Below are 15,086 nucleotides of genomic sequence, written 5' to 3'. Positions count from 1 at the left end.
CCAGCTTGCTGAAATGATCAGCAAACACAACAATATCATTATTCTTTGTAACCGTCTTTGAGAAATTCGAAGTCGAAGTCCATATAGACGGACTGCCAGCACTCTGCCAAAACAGGCAGAGGTTGTAACAGAGCACATGATGAGGCACTGGGCTTCACCCCTTGACAAACTTCGCAAGCACGTATGTACTTGCGGACGAAGTCATACTGACGTGGCCAGTAGAAGTCGCGAATTATCATGAGATAGGTCTTTACATGTCCACGATGACCACTTATTGGTGAGTCGTGGCACTTATACATGATGCGTAAGCTCCAAGCATTATGGGTGGAAATGACAACACGAGGTGTGTCGCCAGCAACGGCTGTGGAATACAGTAACCATTGCGTGTTGTGTATCTATCTGCTGAGAATCGACACAATTTCTACAATCCTATTAAGGATTGTTGCGATGGATTTCTAAGGTAATTTGTTAACCCTTAAAGAGCCGTGTCTTCTTGGTAAGTTATTTTAACGTCGCAAAGTAATGCTGACGACGGAACACTAATTGTTGGAACATTCAGCCTAATGCTCAATAATGATTTGCGCAGCCGGCTGATAAGGAACCGGCCCGTAAGAGTATCAGCGACGACAACAAGTCGTCCTGGTTTAAAGTCCACAGATCACTTATACTTCTCGAAGAAAGACAATCATCTCGCCATTCTTTGCAAGAGGTTTGGACTGCTTACGGCCGTGCGTCAAGATGCATGGTCTGTATGAACAAACAAAGGCCTATCTCTCAAGAGATAGACCCTAAACTTAGCCAGCGCATATTACATGAAATGGGTTCATTTTCATTCACTGGACAGTCGCGTTCAGCTGGTTGAAGCTGACGACGCGCTCTGCGCTGTCTGTGTCATATTGTATTTACGTACAGCCGATTGCAAAGACCGCTGGCGTCACAGACGATATGAAATGGTCTTTCTTGGTCCGCAGTCGCCAGAATTGGCGATTGCATTAAACACCCGCGAAGGAACGCTGATAATCAGCGTTCCACGACCGCTTTACATTTTCTTTAACAAAGAAGAAAGATATGTACTCGTAATTGCGGGAATACTTGTGTAAGTTCGCCGCTAAGCCGAGGAACTTTCGCATTCCCTTTGCGTCGACTGGCACAGGCCAGCCGTGTCCGCCTAGATCTTTTTCGGATCACGGCGTGCACCGTGTTCACCCACGATGCACTCATGAAGTGGTATTTCGCTTGCAGCGAATATACACTTCTTGAGATTTGCATACATCTTATGCTTACGCATAAGTGTAAGAACCTTTCGGAAGAGAGTACGATGTACTTCAACGTCCGACGTTTCGTTCATGGCTCTACTATGAACGAAGACGTAATCTAATGTATTCGGTGCGAAATCCCGCACCGATCTGAATAGATTCGTCACACATATGTTAAATGTCGCAGGGGCATTACTAAGTCCTTGTTGCATAGCTCGCTACTCCATAGCTTTCCGCTTGGGGTGCTTACTGCTGTGAATGGGATATCCTGGTCAAGCAAATAATAAGATAGAACCCATTCATTAGATCCATTGACGAAAAGATAGTACTATTTGACATACCATCAATGATTACGTCTTTTCGTGGTATTGGCGTTTGATCCGGTACTGTTGCAGCGTTTCATTTATTGAATACATGCACAATCCGCCACCCTTCTGTTGCTTTACGCACATAGAAAGTCGGAAAGCTATATTGAGAGGAGCTTCCCTCACATGGCCCGCTGCTAAACGATCGGCAAAGAACTTGTCGATCGCTAATACTTGTTCACGAGGCAGTGGCCGCTGCTTCATGACACAGTATTTCGAGCCTGGAATTAGGTCGCTTTGTGTCAAGTGCCTTTATCCTTAGGCAACTCGCACGGTACGGATTCAGAAAATACATATTTAAATTCGATCAAATCCTCATGTGAAGGATTTGTCTGAAACGACTTCTTGGATTGGGACGTAAGACGTTCCATCCGAGTCTTCTCATCGAGGACACTTTCGTCCATCGATTGATGGGCAGAACTATGCTGAGGGAAATTAACCATTGTCTGACCTCCTTAGAAGGATGCAGAATGGGTTTGGGGAAAAGAACAAGAAGATGCGTTCACGTCAGTGAAGCAATCTTTTGTAGAGACACCGGTCTTGGTATTGCCAGACGCGGATAATCCCTTTAGCGTTGTCTGCGATGCAAGCAATTTTACAATCGGCAGCGCGCTCATGCAAAAGGATGACGACGGCGTTGGCCATGTCATCTCTTATCAGTCCCGGCTTTTAAAAGCCGTGGGATTGAATTACTCTGTGCATGACAAGGAGCTACTTGCAATAAAGTATACTCTTGTTCAGTTCCGAGTGCACCTATTGGGCACCGGACCATTTGTCGTTTCTACGGATCACCCATCATTGCGGACCGCAATAAACTTACCGCACCTCTCGCCTAGAATGGCAAGATGGCTTACACATTCTTCTCTAAATTAAATTTTAAAGTTGAATAGAAGCGGGATAAGTCGAATGGTTTTGCTGACGCGTTGTCGCGCAGACCAGACTTCGAGGCAAGACACCAGAAAAGTGTGTTTAGTGCTCAAGCACAATCTGAGCCGTCAACGTTGGCAGCTGTTAAGGCCTACCACGTAACGAGCTCGTTAGCCTCTGATATAAAGATAGCTACAGTCAGGACGAGCATTTTTGCTTGCGGTTGGATCACTTCGTTGGACGAAAGGTAGCCCTTACGTCGCACTTGAGCTAAGCTAAATCGCTTTAGCTTCAGCGATGGCATGTTATGGCATCAGCTGTCACCTCGTAAATTCTTGATGATCTATGGGCCTCATGATGTAGATCTCGGGTTGGTGAATCTTCAAGAACTCCATGATGCACCATCTTGTGGGCATCTGGGCCATGAAAAGACATTTTTAAAAGTGTCAGAGGAATTTTGGTGGCCACACTATATCGATAGGTGGCCAACACTATTCGCTCCTGCGAACAGTGTCAGCACACAACGCCTGCACCGTCTAGCAGTGCGCCACTGAAGCCGCTGCCGATTCCAACGGATTGTTGGAAGTCGTAAGAATGGACTTCATGTTTGGCATGCCGCCGACCACAAGGGTCGGACGGGCTCGTCGTCTTTGTAGACAGAATGCGCAAAATGGTAGGTTAAGCACCATGTAAAACATCGATCACAGGCAAGGAGGCAGCTCTCTTGTTTGTGGATCATGTATACCGACTACACGGTATGCCCAATTCCATAGTATCGGACCGGGATCCACGTTTCACGCCTGGGGTTTGGCGTCATGTGTTTGAGCTGCTAGATAGCAAAGTCTGTATATCGACCGCAGATCATCCCCAGACAGATGACCAAACAGAACATGCCAATCGGGTCGTGGCAGATGTATCACACACGATAGTGACTCCCAAAGAATGGAGCAAACAATTGCCTTTTGTGGAGTTTGCTATAAATAACAGCGTCCACGCCGCGCCATCCTCGGACGCCAGTCAGCCTCGTACTCGAGCGCTATAGACCAGCAGGGTTGAGGTCTGAATTTCGAGACCTCAGGAACTATGCTACCCATTTGTTTGATATCTCTGAACTTAGGGGTAGCTTCAGAGTCCGCGTCAGTAGGGCATCCCGCCCCTACTGCGCTCCTGCATTTCCCGATTCCTCAGTGGTCGATGCAGAACTGATGCGTCTCGCACGGTGGTTCTTGCCATCGCCCTTTGTGAAGGAGTCCTCCTGCTGGCCGCGCTTGCCGCATTTAAGACAGACAACGTATACTTTGCACACACCCATGGAGTGGCATTTGACCTCTCGGCCGACAGCTTATACCAAATTGTCACCGAGGCACTGTTACAGGATTGCTCCTCAACTGAGGCAATTTGGATTGCCTCTTCTATTGTCGACGGCAACTTTCTGAAAAGGGACTGTCGGTGGAAATAACATTTCTCAAATTTTAACAGTCCCTAATTTGGTTTACACCAATAAATTCTGCTTGTATTACTTTGGCTACATATGCCTAGCAACAGCAAACACAAGGATGACTTGAATTGTACGCTTCCTCTGTGCTTGTGCTGTTGGACCGTTTCACGATGTTGCTATGCTCGTATGAATAACAATTTATTTGAAATAAGTATACTCGCCAGCAGTAAATACAAGTATAATTCCATGCTACCGATTGACATATTTCATCAAATGTAAATTGAAAATTACACAGTGCACGTCTTTAGATCACTCTTTAAAAGCCTACAATGGGCGACCGCGGCAACGTGTTCTACGCACCCACTGGTGAAACGACAGAATGGGAGGACATTTTGGTAAAGAAAGGCATCCTCGCGCCCAAATCGAAGGTTCCTGAAGAGGAGGAGCAAGAGGAGGAGCAGCATGTGGACCCGCGCGAGAACGCGACGCTGGAAGAGCTGGACGAGATGGAGGACGACGATGACGACGACGCCGAACTGGCTCGTATTCGTCAGCGTCGTATCGAAGAGATGATGACCCAGGCGGCTCGTAATAAATTTGGCGATGTACAGCCAATTTCCAAGGACGAATGGGCTAAGGAAGTGACTGAGAGCAGCAACGACCACTGGGTTATCGCTTACCTTTGGGATGATGCCCTTGAGGAGTGCAAAGTCATGGCTCACGTGTTGCGTGAAGTGGCAAAGAAGCACCGTGACGTCAAATTCGTGAGTATTCAGGCCCAGGCTTGTATCGAAAATTGGCCGTCTCGGAATTGTCCAACACTATTCATGTATAATAACGGATCGCTTCAGAATCAGCTTCTAAGTATCCGCAAACTCAATGGGCTCGATATGAAATTCGAAGGTGCGATATTCTCTGGCTTTTGGCTTTCGATTCTTACTGACGTGATGTAAATCATTTTTTAGATCTGGAAGAATACTTGGCTAAGGCCGACGTCTTCAAGCCAAGAGCTTAATTTTACTGTAACATAGACGTTTGCTGACTCTTTGTGCGCCTCTGCTAGTTATTAAGCTTAAGTAGATGCCATCTTCTTTTACTACGACACGATGAAATACTGGTTTAATTGCAATTGTACCTTTACAATTGAATAAAGATTTAGGAGCAGCAGGTAAATATAAAAGTATAAATTTGAAAGACTATTGCATATATCGTTGAATTCGGCTGCAGTGTACAGAATCGACTTCTTTTAACGCATTTTCAAGCTGGCGCTGCAAAAGCTTAAGTCCATCATAATCTACACGAAAACAAGTAGTTTGAACCTGCGGTTTGACACAACTGCTAGCCTGGGTAGCTGTGTCTAGGCGAAGCGTCACTATAGGCTTTGGATTATATCGTTGAAATCGAGTACCGAGCTGTCGTAATTCATCGACATTACAAATAAACTTATTGCAGGCAGGATGCAACTTTCACTGTACCTCGAGGTCGACGCGCCACTCCAAATTAAGATAGTGCGGGATACTTGAGCCACTTCTCCGCGAGACAATCTTTCGAATATTTTCCATATGGACTTCATATAACTGCAAATTGCGCGAATGTGAGTTTTGAATTGGTGCCCGAACGTCAATTGCGAATAAGTACACGAAACCGCATACATGTGCGAAGACTTCAATGTGCTGCTCCGACATCGTCATACCCTTTAGATGCAATCGAAAAGCATATGCAGTCATACCTGCCTACAAAATCACAGCACACCAGCCATCAGTGTCCGCAAAGTCAGCTTAAATCATCGTCACACACCCTTGCACTGTCCATGAGGATCTTTGCGACTGCAAGCACCACCTGCTCCATCTTGTCCACTTTCCATCCTGACGCCGCTTCAGAGTACAGCGATGACAACATCGTATCGGATTAAAACACATAGCAGATTGAAACAATGTATAAATACCACCCACATGCCGTGCGCGTCAGCCTTCGCTTGCTCTGCTTGTCGGCAGCAAAGAGTCTCACCGCCAAGTGACACAGCTCTTCAAAATCTGCATCCACGCGTCAAGCAATAATTCTTTTTGATAAAACTTCTCATTGCATTAGCTATACTGACGATCGGCTGAAAGTGTGTTGGTCTGCGCCACGGCCTCCAACACACGCTCGTCCGCGGTGAAACTTCTTTTCGTGTACATTTGGGAATGTCTTATTCGGTCTGATACTACAAATGCACTAATTGTTTTAGACCAATGGAAGGCTCAGTTGACAGGGACATGTCATTTTTTTTGCGGACAACAAAATGGCTGCAAATGGGTTTGGCAGCGGCAGCAGTCGCAAAGATCCAATCCTAGATCTATCCAAGTATATTGACCAAGAAGTGCGCGTCAAATTCCACGGCGGACGCGAGGTGACGGGTGCACTCAAGGGATACGACCAACTGGTGAATCTGGTGCTGGACGACTGCGTCGAGTACTTGCGTGATCCGAACGATGAGTATCGAATTACGGACACATCGCGTAAGGTGGGGCTTGTGGTATGCAGAGGCACATCCGTGATGCTTGTTTCTCCCGTAGATGGCACAGCTGAGATCCCCAACCCATTCTTGCAGCAGGAAGGATGAAAAAGAAGATTTATCTAAAAAACTTACTATTTCACGTTCTGTTTACTTTACTGCTATAATGTATGCTTGCGATGAGCTTATTGCCCGGAATCGATTAAATGCACCTTGTAGACATTTTTCCATAGTTTTCCAGTAATGTAGAACACATCCTCGACTTCGTTGTAAATGATTCCATTGAGCACGGCACCAGCATTCACGTCCACGCCGGCGTCAGCAATCACGTTGGACAGGTTAAACACGGTGATGACAATGCCCGTAACAGGATCGATCTTTACAATGTACGGTTGGTACCACACATTTGCGTAAATGAATCCTTTTGCATACTCTAGCTCATTAATATGAGCAATCTTCTGTACTCCGCTACGGGTTGTAACGTCGATGCGCCGGACCTCTTTCATTGTCATGGGATCCCAGAATATGAGTGTCCAGGAGCCGTCTGAGACAACGTAATTTTCGCCGTCAAAAGTGATGCCCCAGCCTTCACTAGTTGTTGTATCGAAAGTGAATTCGCGCTTGAGAATAAAGCCGTCTGTCTTGCCATCTTCATTCTTCTGCAAGTCGAAAACAAGGCCCGTCTTGCTCTTCCACGTTAGCATGACCAGTTCATCCTTTGAACCAAAAGTTACGCCCTCTCCAAAGAGGTTCTCTGGAAGCTTAAATTGCTTCAGTACTTTGCCAGTATCGGGAGCCACAAGACGCAAAGCTGACTGCCCATACAATCCAGTCGACTCGACGAAAAACGTAGCAGACCCGCGATTCAAAATTGTGAACCCCTGTGTAAACGCCGTGGTATCATGTGGATATTTCCCAAGAATTTGTACTGTTGGTTTAACAGCAGTTTGCCTTGGAGCACTACTTTCAAGTCGTGCTTCTTTATGAGGACTTGGTGGTTGAGTGTTTTCTTGTTGTCGCTTAATTAGCAACGTCACAATTGCTACTATGAAACCAATCACGCCTGCGCGTACGAGCAAACGCGGCAACATTCTAACCTTTTTCTGGCTTATTTTTTTTATTGTTGCATGGGACTTTCCATCTGCGGCTAATGTAGTCCATCCATCGCGGCGTTTAAGGTGCCCCTTGACCTGATTTCCAGCCATCACGTAAAACTAAAATTGATGACACCTGAATGTACCCAAAAAAATGTACTTGACATTCATCGTATTGCGTCTGCAGTATGGGCGTGCTGTGGAACTTCGTGCTGACGAGCCTATTGCTCACTAATGCCGTCTGTATCCTGCACGAGAAGCGTTTTCTGCGCTCGCGTACGTCCATTGTCGTGCTCGGTGTGTGGTCTTTTTACTGATGTTGAGGCTGCAGATGGCTGGCACAAGGTGGACTCGTCGCAGGGCATGACGATAAAGAATCAAATCGTGGGTTTTCTTATTGCAGTGCAGTATTTGCGATGTACGTCTTGCTGTGAGGTCATAATGCGTCGCATCTACTAGTTTAAATGGAGCAACATTTTCAAAGTTGATCGTTTTACGTTTTCTAACATGAATCCTTTCACGTCTGTTGCAGTTCCGCTCATGATCATTAACACGCTGATGATTTTACTGGAGCTGGTCATGGGTTAAAAGCCCTTGCCAATCTTAGCAACATTACATTAATACAACAGTAGCAAAAGCGTTCTTTCAAGCGTTTGTCGAATTGATTCATTACATTTTACCTAGCATCTACTGAAAAAGCGCTACATAAGATTTTGGGTCAAAACCCATTTGCTGACAAAAAGCAAATGGGATATTTGACCCGGGTTTAATTCTCCCGCCGTCCTCTCTACAGCTCTTGTTTGCAGCCTTCCTTGCCGCTGCTTATCACCTGCATCGCCCGTCATGTTTGAAAAGAATTTACAGGACCTGGTTAAGGGAATTCGCTCGACCAAGGGCGATGTGACGGTGTATATCTCCCAAGCGCTGCAGGAGATCAAGGCCGAGTTACGCAATACGGATCCCTTCATAAAGGCACAGGCTGTCCGGAAGCTCACGTACCTGCACATGTTGGGCTACGATATGTGCTGGGCTGCCTTTCACGTCGTTGAGGTCATGAGCTACGAGCGATTTGCTCACAAACGCATTGGCTACAATGCCGCGTGCCAAAGCTTCACACAGTCGACGGACGTCGTGCTTCTGTGTACGAATCTACTAAAGAAAGAGTTTGGCAGTACCAGCGAGTACGAAGTGGGTCTCGCCATTAATGTACTGGCGAACATTGTAACGACTGACTTGGCACGAGACTTACTAGGCGATGTGCTAGCGATGATGAGCGCTCCGAAGCCGTATATTCGCAAGAAAGCTACTCTAGTGCTGTACAAAATGTTTCTGCGATACCCCCAAGGATTGCGACTGTCATTTGATTTATTAAAAGAAAGAATGGAGGAACCTGACGTGACTGTCGTGTCGTGCGCGGTGAACGTCATCTGCGAGCTCGCGAATAAAAAACCCAAGAATTACTTGGGCTTAGCCCCTCAATTCTTTCGTCTACTCACGACATCGTCCAATAATTGGATGCTTATTAAAGTCGTAAAATTGCTTGCAAGTTTAGTGCCAGAAGAGCCGCGATTGGCGCGTAAATTACTCGACCCGCTCGCAACGGTCATTCAAAACACTCCGGCCAAGTCGCTGCTGTACGAATGCATTAGTACCGTCACAACTGCCTTGTTGTATACCAAGAAAAACGATGGATCCCAGCCTCGCAACGTTGCAGCGGTTGTTCAATTGTGTACGGAGCATTTGCGTCGCTACATCGAAGATCAAGATCAGAATTTACGTTACTTGGGCCTCGTTGGTCTTAGTAATCTCATGAAATCTCATCCGTATGTCGTGACTGAGCACCAAGAGCTCATTGTGAAATGTCTGGCTCTTGATGATATGACGATCCGGATACGAGCGCTCGAGTTGCTGTCAGGGATGGTCAATCCGGATAACGCGGCGCTGATTATACGTGAACTGATGCGGCAGACCCTCAGTGCTGATGGAGCGTATCGCCACGAACTTATTACGCACATTCTACACGTGTGTTCAGTCAACAAGTATGCAAATATTCACGACTTTGATTGGTATGTTCACGTGCTGGTTCAGCTCGCTCGTGTGCCAGGAAATACTGCAGTATCGGTTGACGCCTCTCTATCATCGCTGCTTTTCTCGTCCGGAAGTGCGCTTGACTTGAGCTCAGAAGATTCAAAATCAAAAGGGATGAAGAATGAGCTGGCAAAGCGGTCGCATGGTGTCGAAGTAGCCCGTCAACTTATTGACATTTCCGTACGGGTGAAAAGTGTGCGTAGCGTCACGGTTGATAATATGATGGAGTTGCTGATGGAAAAGGAGGCGCTTGGGGGTCCTGGAGCTAGCACTCTCGAAGAAGTGTATTATGCAGCAGCTTGGATCACTGGGGAATATGTCATGGAATTTCTAGAAGATGTGGATGAAGACGACGAGGAGGAAGAGGACGACGAGGATGAGCGGGAGACGGAAGAGGAAAAGCTTCAAAGACTTGAAGACCTTGTTGATAAAATGCTAGAGCCATGTTCGACGAGGCTTCCGGGTCTTGTTCAAACCGTATTTATTCAAGCCTTGCTCAAGATTCTCACAGCGACGGCTGAGCGTGCAGATGACGATACGGTTGAGCGAATTGCGACTACAATTATGGAGTGCCTTCCTGCGTTTGTTCGTAGTGAGTATATCGAAGTACAAGAACGTGCAGTGTGTTTACAGCAAATCTTGCTTGCTTTGGGCATCGGACTTGGAGCACTGACGGCTCAAGAACGCACTGAGCGTGCATTTAATGGTACCACGTATCTGGATCCAGCCAAGCGTGTGGATATCTTAAACTCGTACTTTACAGAACGACTTGCGCCTGTTGGTAATAGAGCCCAGCGAAAGGTACCGCTTCCGGGAGATTTAAATCTTGATGAGCCAATTAGTTCTGCAGAAGCCAAATTTTTGGAATCCGATGGAGGAGTTTCGGCGTTTTCAGGGGAGAATGAACTTGAGGTGTCGTTTGTTAGTCAGGTATACGCTGGAGTCGGGGGAGGATACAGTGGCATTAGTGATGGCGAACGTGAGCAAAAGCCTGGGACAAAGCTTAGTTATGGTCGTCGGCATCACGATAGCTCGTCGTCCGAGTCGGAGTCGGAATCGGATGATACAGAAAAGGAAAAGGAACAAAAACAGCGTCAGGATGCACGTGAGCAAGAGCGATTGCGTAAAGACCCTTTCTATCTATTAAGTGGCTCTCAGGCTTCGAGTGATGCGACAAAAAATATGGTAAGCATTTATATTGCTCTCTTGCTGTTATATAAGATACGTGATAGAAGTTTTTATTGAATGCGTGCAGGAATTCGAAAGTATGATGGGCGCATTAAGCGCAAGCTCAAACGGAAAAAGAAGGAAGGCAGCGAAGGTGCAATGCTCTTGGTTACGAATTTAGAGTCATCTGATGGTAGTTGTAGCTTACAATTTGTTTTTCATATGCTAATAGAAAGCAAAATCTCGTGATATTTTAGAAGACGATTTGATGCCTGATGGTGCTCGTTCAAGTGACGAAGATAACCGCGGTACTCGGAAGAAGTTCGGCTTAATAGATGAGGAGGTATGTTTTGTAATTAGCTGCATTAAGCTTTTAATTGAATTGTCGCCTGCTTCTTAATACGCTGCAGGAAATTGACTTGTCTGCTGTTGATTTGAGTATACCACTTGGTCAAGATGAAAAGGTTCGTACAGACCAGTGGATTCATCGTCAGACGCCGTCCATGACGTCGGTTGAGGACGAGATAAAATCAAAGAAATCGAGCTACAAACACAAGAAAGCTTCACGAGACGAACACAGTACTAAGAAGAGAAAGAAGAAAGATGTTATTGTAGAGAAATCTAAATATGCATCGCGTCGTCAAACTTTGCTAAGCGAGGGCGAGCAGGAATCGCATAAGAGCCGACCTCATCATCGAAGCTCGTCGGGTACAAAAAGCCGCAGTCACAAGAATAGCAGCTCGAGTAAAACTGAAAAGAATGGCGAGATGAAAAAAAAAATCAAAAACGGCAAGGAGCGCAAAAGCTCCAAACGGGACGGTGCACCATTAGCACGACCAGCGGAGCCCCTTTTGCTGTTTTAGACGGACAGTTTTGCTATTGCTTGATAAATCTTATAAATTGTATATCATTGGTTTCGTCACAAAGTTTTTACTATTTATGTTTTGCTTTTTTCGACTTGTGTGGCTTTTCATGCTTGCCAATCAAGCGTTTTATCTTGAGCTTTTCAACGACTGGTGAAGCTTCGACAGCCACTTTGTTTGTCGCTTCGGGGGAAGACACGGAGTTCACGTAGTCATCGACAAGCGAAAAGCAGCGTGAAAATGGTTTGCCCAGCACGAAGCGTGCTCGGTCCAAGGCGAGCGGCAGCGCGTTAACGAGCTGGTCCGTCAGCATTCGATCCTCGTTCAAAAGCACATACTTTTTATTGCCCTCTTCTGCGGTCACCTTGGCAATTACCTTGCCGGGCGTAGCCGCTACGTTATCTTCATCCACTTTGATCTTTACGTTGGCGAGCACCGACGCGTCAAGCTTTAATAGTCAAAGCTTAGCGTTTAGCCAATTTTTACGTTAAAAAGTGCAACACGACGCACATTTTTAGGAAGCTTAAAGAACCAGAGCTCCTGGTCATTGTGAAACACAGCCTCGCGTGTCACGGCGCCGCTGCCTCGAATGATCTCAAACCCTGGCGGAATCTGAAATTCTCTATGAACGACATGCTTAGTGCTGTTTGCTAGATGCGGCCAGAAATGGGAAATACACAGTGTACCGTACTCGTCAGATTCCTCGTCGGAGCTGGAGACCTCCTTCTGCCCAGCTGTTTCTGTCGTTAGATGCTGTTCGTGCTCGCCATCTGAAGACGAAACTGAAAGGCTTTCATCGCCGTCGCGTGAATTTTCTAAATTCAGTCGCTTCGTGGTCACCATATCTGCCTATCTCTCGAGTTTGTTGAAAGCAGGACCAGCAATTGAACGAGCTAACAATACTTGACGTGGTGCAATCATTGCACCACAAATACTGCTGTAAACAAGTTATCGACTAACGTTCTAATTCTTAAATTAATTATTTGCGTCAACTCGACTTTGGTGGCGGAAATTTATCTTAGGTAAGTTTGAGAAATTTTGATTATAAATTAAATGCCTTAGAAAGAATTTTATATATGGTCTTTTAATATTCTTAAATTGTATAAATCCACAAATGTACGAATTCCCTTATTAATAATGTCATTTTAATAAATTGGATAGCTGGAAGCATAGGGTGCCCGTTTCTATAGCAGACAAGGACAAGGGCCACGTGGTGCGGAGCTGCCACCTCCGTGGTAGAAAATTAGATAAAATTATAAAACAATAAACACTCCAATATGCTTCACAAAAATTTAGGTCAACACACAAACCAAAGTAAGGGCTACACACTAAATGATAATAAAGTAAGTACAATTTGTGTTGCACTGCGAACAGTGACACATAAAAAGAAGTACGCCAAGAGGCTGAGGCGCAGCGGGTACGCGACCATTCGGGCGGCCAGGGCACACAGTATTTGGTTTTAGGAACCAAGTCAATTTCATGATGGACAAATCCGGAAAAACGATGACGACGCCGGCGGCAACGACAACAAGGTCAAAAACGGCTACGTCGACCATAACCAAGATGAAGGCATGGAAGGAGGTGGCGAAGAAGAGTTAGACAAAATGACCGACCTCACCCAGGGTCACCTCGACGAGGAAAAGGCCATTCCAGGAACTAGGAAATGTCTGATCGAAAATGTGGCGGTGGCCAGCAAGTCGTGCAGTCTACCGACATCCAAATGTTTGAAAAGATGAAGAACCCCGGCAATATATCTGTGAACATAGAGGGGTCGGGGGAGATAAGTGCGGCTGCGTCGTTCATTGTGACATCACCGAGAGCCAGAACTTTGCAAAACAGGTATGAAGAATCGGCCTGTTCTGTGGGGGGGCACAAGGATGTCAGAGCAGGTTCCGCACCTGCCGTCTGCAACTGACGAGATACGATATTGATATGTTTACAGGCCGGCCCATCGTGCAAAGAACGGTGGCGTGTCAGTAATGGGGGGCGTTTGTGCATACAATACAACAGAAGCGGGTCCCACGGTCCCGCTGCACGATAAAGACAGCGGGAGGCACCAAATGTACGTGACTGCGTATGATGGGGGAACGCACGACTCATCTCCCACTCCTGCACCCCCACCAAAAAATATGCGAAAGTGCGCGGCGACGAAGGTTTGTAATATCTATCGAATTACAATTCGCCACCAAGACCGGCGACAAAATAACGGTGTACTATACGGGAGAGCATCAAGACCATGTGATATCACGGCCAGTGTTCAGCCTACTACGGCGCCAATATCGCCGCGATGCACCTGCTTAACTTAAAGCAGGAAGCCCAGGCCCAGGACGCGGGTGAAGAGGTGTAGAGGGATCAGACGATGAGAAAGTAGGACCGATAGCAATTACCATACCAATAAAAGCATGACTTGCTCAGACATTCCCCAAATGAGAAGTGAGTGGTAAACAAACAACGGATAATGCTGCAGCAACATGCCAAGTGATTTTAATGCAACAGGCGCACGCCGTTCACGCCAACGAGGGCCTCCATAATGCTTCGGACGCCAAATCACGCTTTTTAATGCGTAACAGATGACATACCATATTTCAGATGTGGTGCCAGACAAACAAAACATCTTCGATTCCGCCCTTACTTCCACGAATACATATGGATAGCGTCGGTATTCACCTGTATGACTGTTAGAAACGCCAAGCTCGTACAAGCACTATAAAGATTACCTCGCTACGCCATCAGCCTAGGATTATGAGATGATCAACGGAAGTCCAAGACGAGCTGATGACATCTCGTGATTCTCAATGTAAGAGACGCCCTTTAGAACTCATTCAGAAATTAAAACAGTCTCATGCCAAATGAGATATGGATGTTTTTTAACGAAAAGGTCAACCAATTTGTGTAAAAGTAATTGATCTGTCACTCGGGTGATGTTCGCATAGGGAGATAACCTTGAGTATGTGATGCAGTTAGGTGTATTTGCATTGTAGTGGATGACGTGTCGGCCGGACATCTTCTGCGATCCGAGGTATTTAGAATAATTACGCTTCCCATTTATGTAGGGATACTACAGACATGGCATCCAATTATTTATAAACATGAATTATATTTAATTATATTGAATGTGTATCAGTCTTAAATTTAGTTTCTTGTACACCGTGCGCAAGCAAGGACGAGTAACCGCTTCTGTTATGCAACATGTGTAAGATTTCAGCTTGCCGCGTGATGTCGTTCTAGGTGCTGTTGCTTGCATTAAGCAGGAATGGGCGGACTACCTTTGGGCTCTCGGACATCTGCTTGATCTATTCAGCGACCAGCTGCCACAGACAATCAGAACAGACTGATAAATAGCCCTTCAGAATGCCCTGACACCACCTTACCCATCTTCTATGCGTTTCGCATATCCAGAAAAACGTTCTAGCAAATTGTCGTAAATGTTTTGGATCTGAGGATGACTGGAATA

At 46.1% G+C, this 15,086-nt stretch overlaps 6 protein-coding genes across 6 annotated transcripts; 3 read left to right on the top strand and 3 right to left on the bottom strand.

Moving 5' to 3' along the window:
- Window positions 1-4,096: 4,096 nt before the first annotated feature.
- CCR75_002967 (uncharacterized protein) lies at window positions 4,097-5,825 on the bottom strand (the record flags this gene model as incomplete). Its single annotated transcript, XM_067961064.1, has 4 exons — window positions 4,097-4,829; window positions 4,892-5,338; window positions 5,402-5,620; window positions 5,724-5,825. 3 exons carry the CDS (start codon window positions 5,823-5,825, stop codon window positions 5,123-5,125), a joined length of 537 nt encoding a protein of 178 aa, XP_067823635.1. The 3' UTR covers window positions 4,097-4,829; window positions 4,892-5,122.
- On the top strand, window positions 4,256-4,879 carry CCR75_002968 (uncharacterized protein; the record flags this gene model as incomplete). Its single annotated transcript, XM_067961065.1, has 1 exon — window positions 4,256-4,879. The coding sequence occupies one exon, from the start codon at window positions 4,256-4,258 to the stop codon at window positions 4,877-4,879; it is 624 nt and encodes a 207-aa protein (XP_067823642.1).
- Window positions 5,826-6,207: 382 nt separating the features above from the next.
- Window positions 6,208-6,528, top strand: CCR75_002969 (uncharacterized protein; the record flags this gene model as incomplete). Its single annotated transcript, XM_067961066.1, has 1 exon — window positions 6,208-6,528. One exon carries the CDS (start codon window positions 6,208-6,210, stop codon window positions 6,526-6,528), a length of 321 nt encoding a protein of 106 aa, XP_067823643.1.
- Window positions 6,529-6,605: 77 nt separating this feature from the next.
- Window positions 6,606-7,625, bottom strand: CCR75_002970 (uncharacterized protein; the record flags this gene model as incomplete). Its single annotated transcript, XM_067961067.1, has 1 exon — window positions 6,606-7,625. One exon carries the CDS (start codon window positions 7,623-7,625, stop codon window positions 6,606-6,608), a length of 1,020 nt encoding a protein of 339 aa, XP_067823396.1.
- A 77-nt stretch (window positions 7,626-7,702) lies between these two features.
- Window positions 7,703-12,524, top strand: CCR75_002971 (uncharacterized protein; the record flags this gene model as incomplete). The annotated part of the gene is made up of 9 exons (XM_067961068.1): window positions 7,703-7,790; window positions 7,846-7,932; window positions 8,047-8,097; window positions 8,144-8,165; window positions 8,321-10,787; window positions 10,858-10,923; window positions 11,002-11,112; window positions 11,180-12,254; window positions 12,324-12,524. 8 exons carry the CDS (start codon window positions 7,703-7,705, stop codon window positions 11,630-11,632), a joined length of 3,345 nt encoding a protein of 1,114 aa, XP_067823395.1. The 3' UTR covers window positions 11,633-12,254; window positions 12,324-12,524.
- Window positions 11,703-12,475, bottom strand: CCR75_002972 (uncharacterized protein; the record flags this gene model as incomplete). The annotated part of the gene is made up of 2 exons (XM_067961069.1): window positions 11,703-12,080; window positions 12,143-12,475. The coding sequence occupies 2 exons, from the start codon at window positions 12,473-12,475 to the stop codon at window positions 11,703-11,705; spliced, it is 711 nt and encodes a 236-aa protein (XP_067823398.1).
- Window positions 12,525-15,086: the final 2,562 nt, after the last annotated feature.

This window comes from Bremia lactucae (genome assembly GCF_004359215.1).
Source record: "Bremia lactucae strain SF5 chromosome Unknown BlacSF5_NotPlaced_9_SHOA01000002.1_551695bp, whole genome shotgun sequence".
NCBI classification, from domain to species: domain Eukaryota; phylum Oomycota; class Peronosporomycetes; order Peronosporales; family Peronosporaceae; genus Bremia; species Bremia lactucae.
Note: the sequence above shows the minus strand (reverse complement) of the source record. Positions and strands in the feature narration are given on the sequence as shown.